At 41.2% G+C, this 16014-nt stretch overlaps 1 protein-coding gene and 1 long non-coding RNA gene across 8 annotated transcripts in view; one reads left to right on the top strand and one right to left on the bottom strand.

The window, feature by feature from the left end:
• The first annotated feature begins 288 nt into the window (after positions 1–288).
• Positions 289–16014, top strand: part of LOC130169934 (rho guanine nucleotide exchange factor 28-like) — a 39679-nt gene continuing 23953 nt past the window's right edge. For 4 of the 7 annotated variants that reach the window (XM_056376992.1, XM_056376993.1, XM_056376989.1 and 1 more), the window contains exons 1-10: positions 290–538; positions 2441–2484; positions 6035–6176; positions 7021–7130; positions 7345–7531; positions 9942–10125; positions 10628–10829; positions 11176–11251; positions 12788–12834; positions 13409–13481. In XM_056376992.1, the coding sequence (XP_056232967.1) occupies positions 2452–2484; positions 6035–6176; positions 7021–7130; positions 7345–7531; positions 9942–10125; positions 10628–10829; positions 11176–11251; positions 12788–12834; positions 13409–13481 (1054 nt within the window). In that variant the 5' untranslated portion in view covers positions 290–538; positions 2441–2451. Of the gene's footprint in view, positions 539–2440; positions 2485–6034; positions 6177–7020; positions 7131–7344; positions 7532–9941; positions 10126–10627; positions 10830–11175; positions 11252–12787; positions 12835–13408; positions 13482–16014 lie in introns of all 7 variants that reach the window. The other 3 variants (XM_056376990.1, XM_056376991.1, XM_056376994.1) reach the window with 2 other exon arrangements.
• Positions 7431–9860, bottom strand: LOC130169942 (uncharacterized). The gene is made up of 3 exons (XR_008827915.1): positions 9539–9860; positions 7771–7914; positions 7431–7569 (listed from the first exon to the last, which is right to left on the bottom strand). It is a non-coding gene; the product is annotated as an uncharacterized LOC130169942 (long non-coding RNA).

The raw sequence follows: 16014 nt of genomic DNA, 5'->3' as shown, positions 1-16014 counted from the left end.
TTATGATGGTGTTTGAACTCATTATCTCTTCATACACCAGTTCATATACAAATACACTAATAACCACTTATATCTGCTTACGGCTACGTCATACTATTATAAACCATTTATTTTTGAAGTGTTTATATTGCATAACTGTTAAACAGGGAGATTTGAAGTGCGACCATTTCAACGTGCAGGGATCATAACTCTGGCCTCCTCGCTGTTTTATCGCCCTCCATTAGAGGTCGCTGTAACCTCAAACAAACAGTTAACTTTCACATATAAGGAGGAATTTCCATTTGAGCCGCAGACGGAAGACTGACAGAAGACGCCGACAGAGGGAGAGGATGCTGTGTCAGTGGAGGGAGGCTACAGGTCAGACTGGAAGCGGCAGCGGCACCGAACAAACGCCCTTTCCCAACCTGTAGCTTCAACACCCACACTTGAGTTAGCGGTTAGCAGCAGGAGGATGAGTCCGAGTTGAGGTGCTCTTGTGTTTTGCTAGATTCAAGCGCGCTGCCAGGTTTCCTCTGCTGGAGTTTCAGCTCCTGTGAAGGTAAGCACATCAACCATATTTAACCATTTTTTTCTACTTTGTTCAACCTGTCTGTTTCCTATGATGTTATTGACAGTATGTCAACACTTTGGATGGTGAATTATAACCCTATAAAGAGAGCCTCTTTTTTCTGCGGCTAAATAGGTCAACATTAAACTATGAGTTAAATTCATTTAAATAATATTAAAACGCACACAAACGTGTCCAGAGCTAGACTGTTGAGTTTGTGGTATTTAATGATAAATATCCAGTGTAATTCCAGTAATATCCATACTGTAATGAGCAGTTTTGCTGTGTCATAAAGCTAGCACACTTCCAAAAAAGTCCTTCCCTCTTGGTTTGTTTATGCCTTACCCTCAGTATAATATTTGGTCTAATATGATAAGAAATATGTACTTATAAAGGTAACTGCAAAATATAATGTAATTTCATAGAGAACAACTGCCTGAAAAATGGTTGCTGTGTTTAAGACCTTGCTGTTGTGTCCAGTTTAGGAAGTGGCCACTGATAAGGAACAGATCTGAACCCTGCAGCACTGAAATCAATAGATCTCCTACTTTAGCAGAAACACACACACACACACATGTGAGAGTACACTACATATCGTCTGCATATCAGATCTGGGCACATTTGATTTTATGGTACCGTCTCTATGCACCGAGGAATAAAGTTTCATCATTAAAATCATTATTCACATACTTGGGATCAAAGGATTATCCTGTCTCATCGGAGGACCTTTGACTCTGCTTGGCACAGATAAGGTTTGATCATCTCTTTAGGATCAGACGAGCACGCAGAATAACCAAACTAACCAAAGAAGTAATGAGCAGTTGCGTGACTACAGTGGCAAGAAAAAGTAAGTGAGTCCTTTGGAGCTATCTGCATTTATGTATAAATTTGTCTTAAAATGTGCTCAGATCTTCATCTAAGTTACATTTATAAACAAACAATACATTTTAACAATAAATTGTTTTTTATTCTTGCCCATATGAAACATTCAAAACAATCACGGTGCAGGCTGGAAAAAGTATGTCAACCCCCGAGGCAAATAACATCAACAAAAGCTAATTGGAGTCAAGAGTTATCAAACCTGGAGTCCAATCAATGAAACAAGATTATAAGTGTAAGTTAAAGCTGCTTTGAGTTGTTAAAAAAACACTTAAACAAGCTGAGTTTACTATTCACAAGGATCATCTGCTGATGTGAGCCGTGCCTCGCAAAAAAGGGATCTCGGAAGACTTATGATCAAGATATGATGATTTGCATAAGGTTGAAAGAGTTACAAACTCATCAGCCCACAGTCAGACAAACTGGTGCATGATTACATGGAGCATGGTGTCCATGGAGGAAGCTTCTGCTCTCCGAAAAGAACATCACATGCATGCCTGGAGTTTGCCAAAGAGCAGCGTAACACTACTGGGAAAGTGTTTTATGGAGTGATGAAACTAAGGATGAATTATTTGAGGATGTAGCGCAGTGTGTGGTGTAAAAACAACACTACACACCAACATGAAAACATCATCCCAGTGGTGAAGTGCGGTGGTGGGAACATCATGCTTTAGGGCTGCTGGGCCTGGACAGCTCGCCATCATTGAGGGGAAAGTGAATTCCTAAGCTTAGCACCCAGCACCGTGAATGTGTAGTGTCTGTGTTCATTAAAGACACGAAAAATTGTAACTGTTTGTGTGACATTAGCTTTAGCACGTTTGTGTTTGTTAGTACTTGTTGTTTAGATGAAGATCAGATCACATTTTATAACCAATCAAGGCAGAAAACCAGGTCATTCCAAATGGTTCGTTTACTTTTTCTTTCCACTGTACACTCAGTGTGAGTTTTTCTTTTTTTTTTTTTTTTATGTGTGTGTGTCTCTCATATATTTCTGTCTAATGTCTTTGCCTGCAGTTGCTGTGCAGATGGAGCTGAGCAGGAGGAAAGTGCCTCTGTATGTGAGTATGTGCTCCAGTATGCAGTCAAGTTTGAGACCAGCTTCTCCATTTAATCTCGAGAGTTAGTTATCCCTCTGCAAAATCTCTGCAAATTGGGTTTGGCATTCATTGACAGATCAGCAGCCTCTTTTATAAAAACCAAAAGTCTGTGGCAGAGATTTTCTGTCCATCTCAAGGCCAAAATATAACACCAAATAGCATCTAATATCTGAAGGGATGCAAATATTTTCTGCTCGTGCCTCAATATAGTACATGTTTCATCCACTGAGCTTACTGTATGTACAATTGTATAAATGAGATTTTATTAAAGAGTTGACACTGGGGTTGATGAGGTCACCATGATGACGGGAGACTGATGTTTTCCACGCTGATCAAACAAGGATCTTTATTGGTCTTTGTATGGAACATTTCTGGGTTTTGCTGTTGGATTATTTAGAACTGAATCATAGTTTCTTATGGAAAAAATAACCTTATCCATCAGCACAACAGTGACAATAGCAGCCTGGCACTTGTGTAGGTAACTAGCAAATCAGTAACTCTGTGATTCATTCACAGCGATGTTTTTTATTTGTATTTTACTTTAGTCACAGTTGGAAAGGAACTTGTGTTTGCTATCAGTTTGATTTGTGATGTGGCTGGTAATGTTAAGCCTTTGAATGGATCTGTTGTCTGTGAGGTCAAACTGTAGTCTAACAGGGCAGGACTGCAGTCAAACATTTTTCTGTTGGTTTCAGTTTGGGATCTTAACAATGTACTCAAACATTAATATGAACTAATGCTTTTCTGAAGATCAAAGGAGGAACACACTGCCCACTTCGTATTCACTCAATCCTAATTTGACATGTTTTTGATGCTCTTTTGCTTTTACTCAAGATTACCAAACTTTTATTGTGGACACACCATCTGGGCCATTTCATGTAATGAAGCACCTGCTGTTCAGATACTGCGCTTGCTTTCTATAGAAGTCCACAAATGAATGAATGAATACATTTATGCAACATTTCAGTTTTAAAAGCAGATGATAGCTTGTAAAACTGGAGAAAATTAACCAGCGTTTTAACAGTCATGTTAGCAAATCTGTGAGGCTCGTAGCAAAATGCTAACACCAGTGTGCTAAAATGGCCACAATCACAATACTAACTGATGTTTAGCAGGTAATGTTCATCATCTTAGTCTGTGAGCATGTTAACATTTGCTAACTGGTACTAAAACGTAATGCACAGCTACGTTTAATGGGAATGTCATTAGTTTTGCTAATGTGTCACATTTAAATCATTTTTGACCTGCTGGTGGTTCTAGAAGAAACGTTACCATTTATTTTTGATTCATCCTCAATTCATGGATTGAGATATTTCACTCAAAACCGTATATGTCAAACTGCTGCTGACGTTAGAGGGAAATTCAGGTATTCACCAAAATCTTTAGGATACGTTATCTGTGAATCATGAGTGTTTGTGCCAATCAATCTAGCAGATGTTGAAATATTTCACTACTGTAGATCATTGAAAACTCTGACCTGCTGGTGGCTCTGGACATTCAAAGTTTGTTGCGGTCCATTCTTCCTCTGCGTCTGCAGTCCCCACTGTTACGCCCAGTGTTTCGTCTAGAGGCCACGGCGTCATTAGTGGTCAACATCTGGTCACTCACACAGAGGTGAGGAGTCTTACTGAAGGCACAGGAGAAGCTGTGCAGATATTACAGAATTTGTGGTTAACCCGATTTCCTCTCTTAATCAAAGAAGGGAGGGAGAAAGAAATGGATGAGTGAACCTGAAGGAAGGATTAAGTGAGACGGAGAGACATGGAGGCAGGATTACTCACAGTGTCTCTATCTGAGACAGAGAGAGGAGTAAAGCCCGATAGTGGTATTGTGTGAGAAATCAGGTCAGCTGTTGACGTGACGCAAGGCTAATAGCTAGACTTTTTTAAGAAACACAGAGAGACTGCTTATAAAAAAGAAATACCGTCACTCTTAGACTCTTATACCATCCAACACTAATCCGGGATGTTCATTGCATTTCAAGTCAAGCCTTATAATTTACATTTTTGCTGTACCTTTTTTCACGCAACCTGTCTCTTCCACTTCTTCTTCTTCAGTCATTCGTTTGATATGTTTCCCAGAATAACCCACACAGTGTGTCTTGTGGCTTCACTGCTATTGAGGACAAACTGATATCTTCTTGGTTCTTGGTGGCTTGACTCTAAGAAGCAGGCTAGTGGCCCTGGATGATGTTTTTATTCTGAGGGACTGAAACAAAAACCTGTGTTGCCAAGGGGGCAAAAACCAATCAATGCTGCTTTTTGATGTTTTTTATAATCAATATCCTACCAAGGACTGGTTCTCAATGAAATCAACTCATTCTTTATTGCCTGTTCTGTTGCACTGGGTGCAAGGGAAAGTCCATCCTGAACTTTTTTTTAATATATATATATCAAAAATACATAATGTGAGAAAAATCATATTGTGATTTATATATTTTGGCAGATATTGCGAGTACGGTATGAGTCATGTTTTCAGTTGGAATAGTCATTTTTACATTTCATTTGCGCTGAAGAAAATATAAAAGTGATGATGATGTGATATTTGCTCCTTTTTCATTTATGATATGTTGTGACTCATTTGACTTTTAACTATAAAATTGCAGCACCTGCGATTTGGATTTTGCACTTGGATATATTGAGATTTTGATAAGATTTCAATTAATTGTTCAGACCTATTACTAACGTACTGTAGAGGTGTGTCATACTGTATTTGCTAATATGTAATTGCTAATATCACACAAATATACTTGTGCTTTTTCAATTTTTCTTAAGTTCTGTAGTTTTTAATAGCTCAGTGCTTCTCTGTATAAAGGTTTTTTCACACTTATTGAGAATGTCAATACCAAAAGCAGGGATTGAATGTCTGGTTAGATTCTGTTACCTTTTTACTTAGATTGAAATCAATATTGTGCCAGTTTAGACAAAGATCACATGACTATTTGAGTATGGTATCAAAACTCTATTACTCTGGTATTAGTCCAGTATCAAAAACCTCAACCAATACCCAGCCCTAGATCGATCAACTCAACCTGACGTTCTGAAGTGAGGATTAATAGTCCAGTGAGGCAGACATACACAACATGTTGTCACACCCACTTCTGACCTACACAAAGTTTTTTAAAGGGTACCAGTCATATCGGTACCCTTAAAGTCACGTCGGTTCTGGTTCATATCGGTGTGACTGTTCTGCCCTATTCCGACTTCTCCTGCATCAGATCAGGAGTCTAAAGTGTTCTGGTCTGTTGGGATCAGGGCAGGTCTTTGCAATAGACACTGAGACATTCCTGCTTTTATTGAGGGGGAATGTTTTATTGTACCCTCAAGAGGAATGCTCTCAGGGGATTTGGTGTGCTTCACAGAAATGTAGAACACGGCATCAGAATAGAGCCATACTTTAAAATGAGCCTGTATCTTTAGGAATAGAAATATTTTTTGCTCTCTAGCATCTTTCTTCTTTATTTTCTTCTTCATTTTTTCCTCTCAACCTCTTTCACCTTTCTTTATCTCAGGGCCAGGCCAAGGTATTTGCATTGCTGGAGGGTTTAGACTCGGTGCCAGAGGATGCAGAGGTCTACGTTGTTTTGGAAGGATCCACACTGGTCCATGTCACCAGGGCTCAGAGTGACGTCATGCTCTGCTTTATAGTGCCTGGTATGTGTGTGTGCATGTCTGTATGATATGTACTGTATTTCTGTGTTATTGCATTATGCATATGTTGTCATTTCTTTTGTGGTAATTTGCTGTGTTTGACCTACAAATGGAAGAATCTATCTAGAAGAATATCTTCAGAAGTTAAACTGCACATCCTGACAATCCCAGGTTTTCCACTCCTGTCTGTTGTGAACCGAGGAGCAATATATCACCATTTTAATCTTCACACACACATACACAGTCTGTGGGTTGAGGTCTGGAAGGACACAGAATCTTATCAGCTTCCTGTCAGGAGGGAAACAGCACCATAAACAGTATGTCAACATTACTGAGCCTCTGTGTAGACTGACACAGACAACAGGCAGTCCTGCATTGTTGTGTGCACAAACCTGATGGACTATTAAAACCAGGTTTCCTTCTCCATCAAAAAAGAAAACATTCTTTTATTGACATACAAAAAGAAAATCTGAGAACGTGTTTAATTACACTCAAACATTTTCTTTAGTTACTGAGGCTCTGGGCTGAAATATTTAAAGCATCGTTAAAGTACTCTACCAGTGCTTTTGTATTTTTGGCTTGTTACCTATGCTTGCTCATTTGATACAGGCCGCTTATGTTTTTATTTAAATGTTAGTTCATTTTGTTACGGTTTGAAACAGACACTTGAAAGTTGTTTGAAATATGTAATCAAATCACTTTGGGCATTTTGTCTGCTGCATTTTTGTTGCATTGTCGCAGACAGAGTTTTATCATACAGTGGATAATGGCTACATGAGTCTCATATTGTAAAGAGGTATAAATCTGTCTGGAGTAAAGTCTGGCTTTTGCTGTGTTGTCTCTTTAGGACATAACTTGGCTGAGATGGTCTCTGTCCAGGCCTACCTGTGCTCTGAAACCACACCCCTCACCTGGGTGGGTGGGGCTTCACTGGAGTATGTCCAAGATGATGCTCAGGTAGGGAAGCCATACTAATAAGATCCTATACATTGCACGCAAGGTTCTGTATTCCCCGTTAAAAGATTATCTGCTCGTACACAGATTAGTGTAAAATGAATCACTTACATACCTCAAATAAAATCATCTGTGGTAATTTTGTCATTACTGTTTTTTAGCATTGTTTACCGGTTATCACAGTTTTGCATCTTATTCACGACTGCTCTGTTCTCAGGACCTTGCAGAGCACCTGGTGATCCATGGACATTGTCTGAGCTCCACGGATCACAAGGAGCTGAGAAGCCTCTTCAACCTGGGCCAGGAGAGTTCTCGCTGGGCTATGGATCGTCGCGTGGCCCTGGCCATGGCCAACCTGGATATCCCGCGACGCTGGAATGTCCTGGGGAGCCACAGTGGAGACGGTGAGAGCAGGATTATCTTATCCTGCTGAACGGCATTCCTGCACAGATATGTTGATCAAAAGCAATTTGGGTTTTATTACAATTTTATAACAATGTCAATAAAACGTTACAGTGCAAATTGACAGTTGGGAAAGATTTAATAGGTTGAAATTGGTTTAAAAACAGACACAGTTGCGTCTGAAGAGGGACTTATCTTATCATTTACATGTCTGTTCATGAACAAAAATTCTTGAGCGCACTTAGCGAGCAGAGAAGAGGTCTCAGCATTGTGCTGGAAACTTGGAGCCAGTGCTGTCCAAGGAGAGTGAACTCCTCAACTCTTCTTCCATCCACTCTCCTTCTACTTTCACCTTCCATCATTCCCATTTTCCATGCTCACCGAGCTGAAATCGGAAGTGAACACAGTCACATGTCTGCTCCTGTCTAATTCATCAAAGCCAATTAAGCAGCGTGTAATGTGGTTAATAGAGCCTTCCCATCTGTAAATATCCCTGGGCAGAGCTCAATAAATCTGAGGACGAGTGTGTGTGTATGCAGCCTGTGTGTGTGTCTGTGTGCGTGTGTGTGTGCTGACGACCATGTATACTAGATGCTACTGTCTGTTCGTATTATCTGAGTTTTCGTGTGGGGCCACCTACATAAATAACAAACTAGATTTAGTGTTAATATAGTTATGGCAGTCTGTTTCATCGCAGCGTCTCCCACTAAATGTCTGCAGTTAATTCAATAACACTGCTCGTTATGACATCACTGTCGTTGATGCTGTATGCGACTGAATTATCAACCCCCAACTTTCCTCTCATAGTCGCCGTTTCTTCACATTGCATTCTGCGTTTTTAAGCCGCTGGAGAAAACTCATTAATGTCACAAAATCAAGAGACGGCGCCGGAGCTGAGAATTATTGTGTCCTCTGTGGACTGAGAGCAGCTCTGAGAAGTTCAGCATTAAATTTTCAGCTGGCAAAAGTGTTAACTTACGAAATCTGTCTTTATAGCTTAACAAGACCTGCACACTGCTGGATTTTTGGATACAGAATATCCTTGGACAAAGAGAACTGAAGTCTGTAAAGTAAATCTAGGTTTGCTTTCACCAGTTCTTTTCTGTTTGTTTATTTTAAAGTAACCTCACTTTTGCACCAGTTTGGAACCATGCATTGCTATGTGTGTGATATGTGGGTGAGAAGGGCTTTTATCCTTATGTTTCCTAATACTTTCTACTGCCCACTATAACACAAAGGTAAACAGGACAAGACACATATTTGTTTAAATAATCAAAAGAAAAGTACTTTCAGTTTAGTTTATATTTGACAGATCCCACATCAACACCAATATGTAAAATTACATCCTCCACCTTTGTAGTTAAATAACCCACTGCAGTGAATATCAATTGGGGAAAAATTATTCATTTTTGTGTGCTGATTGTGTTTGATGGTCGTGTCACTAAGTAATATCCTTCAGTCAGTGTAGACCGTACGACCAGTGTTTGTTTTCTAATGTAGTTTTCCTGTGATTCATCATGATGTTTGACTCTCTGCCTCCTGCCTCATTTTCGCAGTGTTAGTGAGTGATGTGCAATTGAGTCAGACAGCATCTGTCTGGACTCATTGTACCTCCTGTATGTGACCGCAGAGCTCTCTGAAAGCTGCCGCACGCTGCTTATTGTCATTCAAGTCAATGTAACTCCTGCAGTTGCTTTTATAATTTCGAGTTATTGCAGTTGCTGCTGAAACAAAACAAAAAGCAAACGTTATGGGCTTCATCAAACCGGTAATGACTACAGGGTTTGTTTGTAAAGGCTTGTATGTTGTGTCTGTTATTTTGTCCAGCAGCCTGGGAGTTGCTTTTATGATGATATTATGATTTTACCTTGACCACAGACTGAACTGTGTTATCCATCTGTATACTTTTTAAAGAACAATGCAAGAAATGGAAGAGATTGGAATATTTTAACATTATTGTGAATTCATGCTGCACCCCTTAAAATAGAACTGTACATTTCCAAGCTTACCAGTTGCTTGACTGTGGCTGATTTCCTGCAGGCCAGTTACCTGGATACAGATCTCGCTGGAGTGCGGTGAGTGGCAGACACAGAAATAAGAAGCTATCACCACTTTGTTTGAAAGCTTTTATTACCTTAAAGTAGGTCAGTGGAGCAGAGGGATCCAGTGCTGTGCAAGAGGAGAAATCAATCATTGACATCTAGGTTAATTATCATGGAGGTGGTTATCAAGACAAGAATGTTGGCATGTTCGTTTTCCTCCTATTTTTCTCACAACCTGCCTCTCACTTGTTTTTTCTCTTCTTGCTGTTAATCTCACCTCCCTCCTCCTTTTTTCCATTAGCTCCCTCTGCATTCATTTAATCTGTTCAGAATATCATTTATGTTATTATATTTCTCCCCTCATCTCCAGAGCACAGTCCCAGGGAGTCCCCCCTCCACCTGGCCGTGCGTTGGGGTCTGTGTCGGCTCGCGGAGCTGCTGCTGTGCCAGCCGGGGGGTCTGATGGCTGTCAGTCTGCCAAACGAAGAGGGAGTCACGCCGATGCAGCTGGCACAGGCAGCGGGCAACACCGAACTCCTGGAGCTGCTCACACAGTAAGCTCATAAGCTCCAGCAGGGCACTTCAGGGAGAGACACTGACAAATGAATCACTGTTCTCCTGTAATAGTATGCGGTTTGTGCAGAGCTTTCCCACTCACAACAGCAAGGGAAAGCAGTCCAAATGTAGAAACAATTTGGTTTTAAGTCAGCACTTACCCCAGATAATCTGCATTCTTTAGATTCTCACATACTGTAAGTATACTGGTTCGAAGTACAGTTTACGAACACATAAAATGCTAAAAACCTGTTACCTGTCAAACTGAGGAATGTTTTGTGCTCCATCAGTTGGGCTCAATCTGGATCCATAAATCTTTAGCACAGCTTTATAGGCCTATTTACATGTCCTGAAAAACCAGGAGGATCACATTCACTGAGTGACAGGACTTTTAGAAATGAGTTGTGTATTCTAATCATTCTTTTAATGATAAAAACAGTATTATCTAAGAGTATTTTTATGGGATTTGTGATTTAAACAAATCCACCTGTTGTGCTGCAGTCCACCCAACCCTCTAGCTACACCTCCAGCAGGTCTGTCCCAGGTGTGGGCAGACCGGTCCAGATTGCTGAGGTTCTGTCATGACACGGGGAACCTGACTCTGACCATCCGGCAAAACCTGAGGTGGAGCTCGGAGGAAAGCCGGCATGCAGACATCCTGCTTCTCAGAGACCGGCTCAGAGATGAGGACTTCCTCAGAGAGGTGAGCGAGCGAGTGTTGCCTGATGCTTGTAAAGAGTTCTTTACATCAGTAATATCTATAAGCTCAAGAATTGACATGAAACAACATTAATGATTATGATCAAGTATTAGAATGAACCTGTTATTAATATGGACTTAAAAATCACTAATTGGGTCTTTCTAAGGGAATTTCATGCATTAACAGACACCGTTGTTTGCAGCAACTGATTTGCCTGAAAGTGCTGTTAAAATAAAGCCGGATGGGATTGTGTAATTAAGTAAGCTTTGAGTCAAAATCGGTCTATCTGCGGTTTGTATATGTTATTTAATGTATATCTTCATTCAAAGCATTGTCTGTTCTCCATCAGGTGAAAGCACTAAGGAGGGAACGGGTGGAGACCCTCTTAGGGAAGGAAGAACTAGTGGATGATCCTGCAGAGAACGGTATCATACCCTCCCTAATCTGCTTGCTTTGTGGGATTTGGGAGGCTTGGTGAAACTAAGCCATCCAATCTAAACTCTTCTCTTTTATGTTGCAATGGGCTGCAAGGAGGTTATGTTTTCACCCATGTCTTTTATTTGTTGGGCAGAAAATACTGGACCAATTTGTACTGAACTTTGCAGAGGGATGATCCAGGGAAGAACCTGTTAAAATTTGGGGCAGATCCAGATCTTTTGCTATAAATTTGAATTATTTTCTCAGAAGTGTGGTGTATGTTGTTTGTCATTAGCCTTGGCTTAGGTCTCCACTCTCTGAGTGCCCCTCTAGTGTGTTTGTTCTAGTGTTTAATGAGGCTAGATGCTATCAGGCCACAAGACTGATAGGACTGTACTGCCCTCCTCTGGGGGTTTCAGGGGCTGCAAGTCTGTGAAAAGATCCAGAGAACAACCAACCTGTATGTTAAAGTAATGCTGACAGATTAGTTTATTAATAGATGATGCATGATTAGTTGATTGTGCTTTATGATTGTCATTTATTAAGCAATAACTCTTGCTGTTTGAACCATAAACCAAAGAATCAGACAAATGTATATTTTCACCTGATGATGGAGCTACAAGATAAGTCTGGAGACCACAAGAGTCATATGGATTATACAGAAGGAGACATTAGGATACATTGTCTGGTGATCATGAATATCTGAACCACAGTTTGTGCCAATCCATCAAGTAGCTGTAGATGATATTTCACTGGACAAGAGAAAACGTTGACCTGCTGGTGGTGCTAGAGGAAAAGTCAGGGGATCAACAAAGTCATTAGGATTCAGCCTCTGGGCATTCACAGCAAGCCAGTGAATAGTTGTTAGGATGTTCAGTCAGAACTAAAGTGGTGGACCAACCAACAAACAGACCAAGTGTCATGCTGCTAGCAAGGCTAAAAATACACAGTGTGTCCCCTCTCCCTCTCTGTCTTTCTAGTTCTCTTCCCCTATCTATAGAGCAACATTTGAGGCAGCTGGCATCATTATATCGGTCCTCACTGAATGTGTTTTATGCCATCATGCTGAGGCACAGACAGACCTCAGTCAGATTAGGGTTGTTGCTTCTTATAACATTAAATCTTTTCCCAGCCTTTGCTTTCATTTTATATTCTTCCTGTCATAATTTCTTGTCTCTGATTTTCTCTCCCAACCTATATATCCTTTATGGGTTGCCACTACTTAGCTCTCCTACATTTCCTGCCTTTATATTTTTATGTGACCCCATGCCACACATCAAACCACCCGTACACTAATTTCTGTATGTCGCAGTTTTGTTTCTGGTAAGCGATCATACACTGTGTCCTTTGATCTGGGATGCACATGGTAGTTAAATGAAAACAAAGGAGATCAAGGCCACACGGTAAAGATCCCCCCAGGTTATGAAAAGGAAACAAAACTAAGACTTGACATGGTATTGTTAAAAACTGACAAACATCTGTGCTTACTTGAGTGTCGTTTGAAGTTTAATGGCTGCGTCTGAATATGTTTTCTCCTCTTTCAGCTCTGTATCCTGATATCAATGGAGGAAACTCTGCTGTAGAAGAAAATGTGCGTATTTGATGCATCTCAACAAAAAGAACATACATGCAGAGCTATAGACTGAAATATGTACCAGAATATATTGCACTATTTGTAATTTCCCTACAACTTGTGCTTAAACAACTTTACCTGAGCCAAAACCTTCCAGAAAAATGATGTGCCTTTGTCTATTTTTGCAACAACAGGTGCAAAATCCTCTAATTTCAAATTTTAAAACTCTCAAAGCTCCATTCAATCTCCATGAACATCTGCATTTGCCAGTGGCAACCTGTGGTCGTGGCTTGAGAACAAGGCACTGACTGCTCAATGCTCCACATTGTTTCACTCTCATTGTTAAGGTGTTGGAATTGGCACCTTGCACGCGCCACTGAATAGCTGACTTTGTGCGCGGTCAAGTGTGCATTTCATGTTTTGAGACGTGTGGCATGTGCACATGATTCTGGTTAACCAATAGGACCTGTTTTATGTGATACCAGATGGTTACCTAATTAATCTTTCTCAGTGACACACCTAGGCACTCGCCAAACACTTGCCTTTCCGTACTTAGTTCTGCTCTTGCTTTTGTTCCCTTTTCTTCACTCAGGACTATGAGGAGCCACTAATGTTTTGCCTGAATGAGGAGGACGAAGAAGACGATCCATCGCAGTCTGTCTCTGGTAAAGATTTTATTTTTTAAAGTTCCTTTTTAAGCAAGGTTCCTTTTCTCAGAAGCCTGTTTATAGACGTTGGTTTTAATTTTAGAGCTTGCGGTGCCTCAGCCGTAGATCACGTTCTGTGCAGACTGAAAGTGATCATTGTTGTTTTAGGTGGTGCTATATTCATAGGAAGTTATCCAAGTAGCTTCCAATCGTTAAGCGAGTCCAACTGCAGGAAACATTTCCTTTCCTGAACAGAGCTTGGAACTCAGTTCTGATCCTCGATTATGGCTGTCTACCATCCCCACGGACTATAGGATCACATTTCAGCCCCCAGGCTCGTCGTGCCCCCCCCCTCGCTCTGGAGTTTTTTGGAGCCTTGTCACTTTTACAGTGTTTACAGTGACTGGGAAGGATCCTTTTTGATATGACAAGTAGAGAACATTCCTGTAGGTAACCCTGAGTCATTCTGTTGCTGCCAGCAGTGACAGAGGGAACAGGAATGAATCCTAACTAGGTGGCCGAAGGTGGCTTCACTGTGATCTGCTTCTGGATGGGAGGGAAAAGATTTGAGAGTGGGAACATCCTGTGGGTTAATAATTGGCTTGTATTGCTGCAGAGCAGACTGATGCCTCAGTGTAAGAATGCTGTGGTTACAAGCTGAGGCTTCAGGCTTTATAACACTTGGCACTGGACATCTGCATCTGAACTTCCTGTGGCTGGTGTTGTTTTCCATCGTATATGGTTGAGCCATTTTGTACTCTATGTGCACATGTGCATATGTGTATTTGTGAATATGTGCGTATGTGTGTTTGTTGGCCGGTTGAGGATTTTCACATTTTCTCTGTAGTCATTGAAGACCGGCTGCTGGTGACCTCGTTCGATCCCCTCAAAAGCCTTTTGTGGTTCAGACGAGTAACATTAGTCACTTGAAGACTGTTTTTCTTCAAGTTTCCCTTCGAGTTTCTTTCAAGTTGCTTCAAGTTGAATGAATTGCTCAAATAAAAATAAAAAAAGAAGGAAAAAAAAAAGTTCAGACTGAAAATGACTCAGGTTTTATACATGCCATTCCTCTGGGATTACAGCACTTATTTTGACCTTTTCCTCATTAGACATTCCAAAGCTGTCGGGCATTACGAGTGACTGGCAGGCAAAGAGGTGAAGCATATATTGTGATTCCAGTCTGTTTTTATCACATGCAATGTGGCGGCCTTCTTGCGCTAATGCGTCATCAAATAGACAGACAGAACATCTATAGCCAGAGCTTCAGCAAGGGATGAGGAATTTTGAATGTAGCTGTCATGTCCCCCCTGTCTTATTGATGTCAACTCTTTCCGTTCTCCATTTCAAATTACTGTAACTTCACTGGCATGACTGTAAGTAAATACAGTGTTGCCAAAGCAGGTTTACAAGGTTTACAGTAGTTTTACAGTAGTTTAGTAATTCTGAATTTTTAAGAGAAAAGGCTCTCTTTCTCTTTGCGTTTTCCATCCTTCCTCTTCCCTCCCTTTTCCCCCACCTCTGCCCTCCTAATGCCCCCAATATTCAAATACCCCACCCAAAACACACACTCGCACCCAAATACCTATAGAGACACACACACACACACACACACAGACTTATGCACTCATGCTCCCTGTCCCATCCTCCCAGGTCAGCATTTTAATGTGAGTTTAGTGAACAAACAGCAAAGGCCACTTCATCCTGGGAGCTCTGCTTTCCACAACTGAAGAAAGGAGGGAGGTTGTTGTGTGTGTGTGTGTGTGTGTGTGTGTGTGTGTGTGTGTGTGTGTGTGTGTGTGTGTGTGTGTGTGTGTGTGTGCGCGCACTTGTGTGTTTGAGAGAGGGAGAATGCAGTAGGGAAGAGCGCTCTGAAGGGGGCAAGGGGTATGGGGAAGTGAAAAAAGGGGGTGTTTGTGGCTGAATGGGGGTTGCCAGGGCTTTGCTGAATGCAGTTTTCCAGCAGCTTGTTCAGATCCCCAGGGAGAGGAGAGTGGAGGAGTTCTGTATATGTGTGTGTATGTGTAATGGGGTGGGGGGGCAAGAGAAAGGGATTTATGATATAGATCGTTTGGCACGGTGAGAGCAGACGATGAGCGCAGCACCAGGAACGCTAACAAGAGTCCCCGACCCCAGCTGAGGGATCTAATTGGAGAGCGGAAAAAAGGACTAAACCTCACACAGACCCCACAAAGACATCATTAATGTTCACTAGTACATTGCCAACACCGTCCACCACCATTCCCCATCCACACACACACACACACACACACACACACACACACACACATACACACACACATACACATACACATACACATACACATACAGAAGCTACTTTCTATAGCTGCAGTGTACCTTTTTCCCTCCTCTGCATATACTCTGCCTACAAAACCCTTCTCATCCACCTCTTCTCTCTTTTTTTTATCACATTCCTTCATTTATGTGAATTTATAAACCCATGTTTGGCCTCTCTCCAGAGCGCCTTTGTCTGATTTGTCTCTTAAAACCCCTTCACTATCCATTCTCTCGCTTTTACCACCTCTAGCCAAAC

Source organism: Seriola aureovittata, chromosome 5 (genome assembly GCF_021018895.1).
Source record: "Seriola aureovittata isolate HTS-2021-v1 ecotype China chromosome 5, ASM2101889v1, whole genome shotgun sequence".
Classification (NCBI taxonomy): Eukaryota; Metazoa; Chordata; class Actinopteri; order Carangiformes; family Carangidae; genus Seriola; species Seriola aureovittata.
The sequence above is the reverse complement of the archived record's forward strand: the minus strand, read 5'-3'. Positions and strand labels throughout refer to the sequence as shown.